Source organism: Echinops telfairi, unplaced genomic scaffold (assembly GCF_000313985.2).
Source record: "Echinops telfairi isolate 266 unplaced genomic scaffold, ASM31398v2 ScPeMD7_7458;HRSCAF=8496, whole genome shotgun sequence".
NCBI lineage: Eukaryota > Metazoa > Chordata > Mammalia > Afrosoricida > Tenrecidae > Echinops > Echinops telfairi.
Genome location: NW_022111358.1, coordinates 13,396,778 through 13,398,876, shown reverse-complemented (window position 1 = coordinate 13,398,876; position 2,099 = coordinate 13,396,778). Strand labels below are relative to the sequence as shown.

Here is a 2,099-nt window from a genome sequence, read left to right as displayed (position 1 = left end):
AGGAATCGAGTATCACCCTTCCTGCCAGCAGCTTCCTGTGAGCATTTTTGGTGTGGTAACATGTATCCTATCTAGGAAAGACTTCATTCTCTACTTTTTAGACTCCCTTTAGTTTTCAGGCCACCTTCCCTGAAAAAGCACTTTTTCTGAGGCACCTGTGTGGTGAAAAGCCACTGGAGTGGTAATCAGAGACAGGTCATTAACTCCATCAAATGATGTCAGACCCAAGGCAGACATAACACTGCTTGTAATGAAGTCTTTTGTAATCTCATCGTTTTTAAACCTTCCAAAGGTTCTTTTCTTGTGAAGCCCTTGAGATGCAGAGCGCTTCACCTGGCAGAGAAGGAAGAGGCAGCTGAAGGACTGCTTGAGAGACTACTGCAGCACTGGTGTGAGTGTAGAAGGAGGACTGAGTCTCGTACAACTAGAAACTGTACAGAGTAGAATGAGGAAATTCCACAATGAAAGTATGAACCCAATCAGCAGAAAATGTTGGCCCTAGAAAATTAATTCTACAGAGCCTGCATGGTTTACTTGTCTAAGTCAAATTCCTTTTTCATTTGTTTGCTCGGTTGAAAATGGTTCCACAGTTGTCAGTGAGGAGATTCGGACTCATGGAGACCTCAGGTATCTCAGAGGAGAACTGTGCTGCACAGGGTTTTCAAGGTCTGATCTTTTTTGTGGGGGGGAAGCAAGAGATCACCAGGTTTTTCTTCTAAGTCACCTCTGGGAGGTACAGGAAGAAGTTATATTCTGCATACGTTCACTCTGACTTCATGCATTACTGCTTTTCTAATGGGTAAGTTGAAGTGAAATGTTCCAAAGAGCCTTCTAAATTCCAAGGCCCTAAAGGGTAAAGATAAAAATTTTGAAAGATGTGCCTATTTTATGCTGTTAGTATGAAACATTACAGATTCACTTTATTGTATTTTCATATGAAGAATTTCTTATCAAATATTGGTTTGAGGACATACCATACATACTCATACATAAGCCGAATTTTTCAGCACATTTTTAGTGCCGTTTCTGTGGTAAAATTAGGTGCCTCGGCTGATATTCAGGTCTACTTATATCTAAGTATATACGGTACATATGTTAACGCAGACATACATGTATGCATCACCGCACCAGTATTTGTGAGGATTATTTCTATGGAAATACAGTTGACAAATTAGTGGTGCTTCCAAAACCTTACATAATCTAAACCTTTTAACACTTTGCTCTGAAGAAAAACAAATTAATCCAAGAAGACGATGGATTTCCGCTTTCGTTCATTTTAGCTCCCCACACATTTCAGAGCATTACCTGAGAAAGCCACTCTTCATCCTCCTGTCCGCTGTGGTCAGAACCTAAACTGTCATAGGACCCGTGCCGAGTCAGGGGTCCAGGACTTCCAGGAGGAACCACTGCAGAAGGAAGAAAACAGACTTAACTCACTTTAAACCAGGTAGGGGAAAACAGATGCGCATGTACAGTTTTCAATGTGAGAATCTGGGAAACTGTGATGATTCAGAAGATAAAATATAGCAGCAGTTAAAGCACAAAGACAAGCCAATAATTAACCAACCTTCTTGAAAGACTTCTAATCATAAGCTTCAAAATGACCAACTATGGCCATCTTGTTTCTTGTATAATCCTTCTCCTCCCTAGTTCCACTCCTGGCAGTGAGTTTTTCAGCCGAAGCACCTAATTTTACCACAAAAACGTCATTAAAAACGTGCTGAAAGACTTCAACCTGGTGTTCTGGAGTGTGAATGCAGTGTGCTGGGATGGAGCAGGGAGCCAGTGAAGGGGTCTGAGGGCCTGGCTCCAAACCCAACTACATGGACAGCCGCCCCTCCCCCAGAAGCATTTACTTCAGAGGACAGCACTGAAGCTGCAGCTCCGGGAGAGCTGCAGCTCATGTCTGATCCGAGCACAAAGGAGTAAATGAAGGGGGAGGAAAAGAGAGTGGAGCGTATCCTGGGACAATATTCCCACACAGCACAGCCTATGGACAGAGAGGACCATATGGCCAGCCCCACTATGACACACGACGTCCCTCGCTGAACCATGGCCCCACGGAGACAACACTGGAGATAGTGTCAGGATTTCACCCC

General features: G+C 43.5%; 1 protein-coding gene across 9 annotated transcripts in view; it reads right to left on the bottom strand.

The window, feature by feature from the left end:
• Positions 1–2,099, bottom strand: part of BCAS3 (BCAS3 microtubule associated cell migration factor) — a 550,239-nt gene that overhangs the window by 285,642 nt on the left and 262,498 nt on the right. For all 9 annotated transcript variants that reach the window (XM_045299618.1, XM_030888097.2, XM_004706992.3 and 6 more), the window contains one exon: positions 1,306–1,406. In XM_045299618.1, coding sequence (XP_045155553.1) covers positions 1,306–1,406 — 101 coding nt within the window. The remainder of the gene's footprint in view (positions 1–1,305; positions 1,407–2,099) is intronic.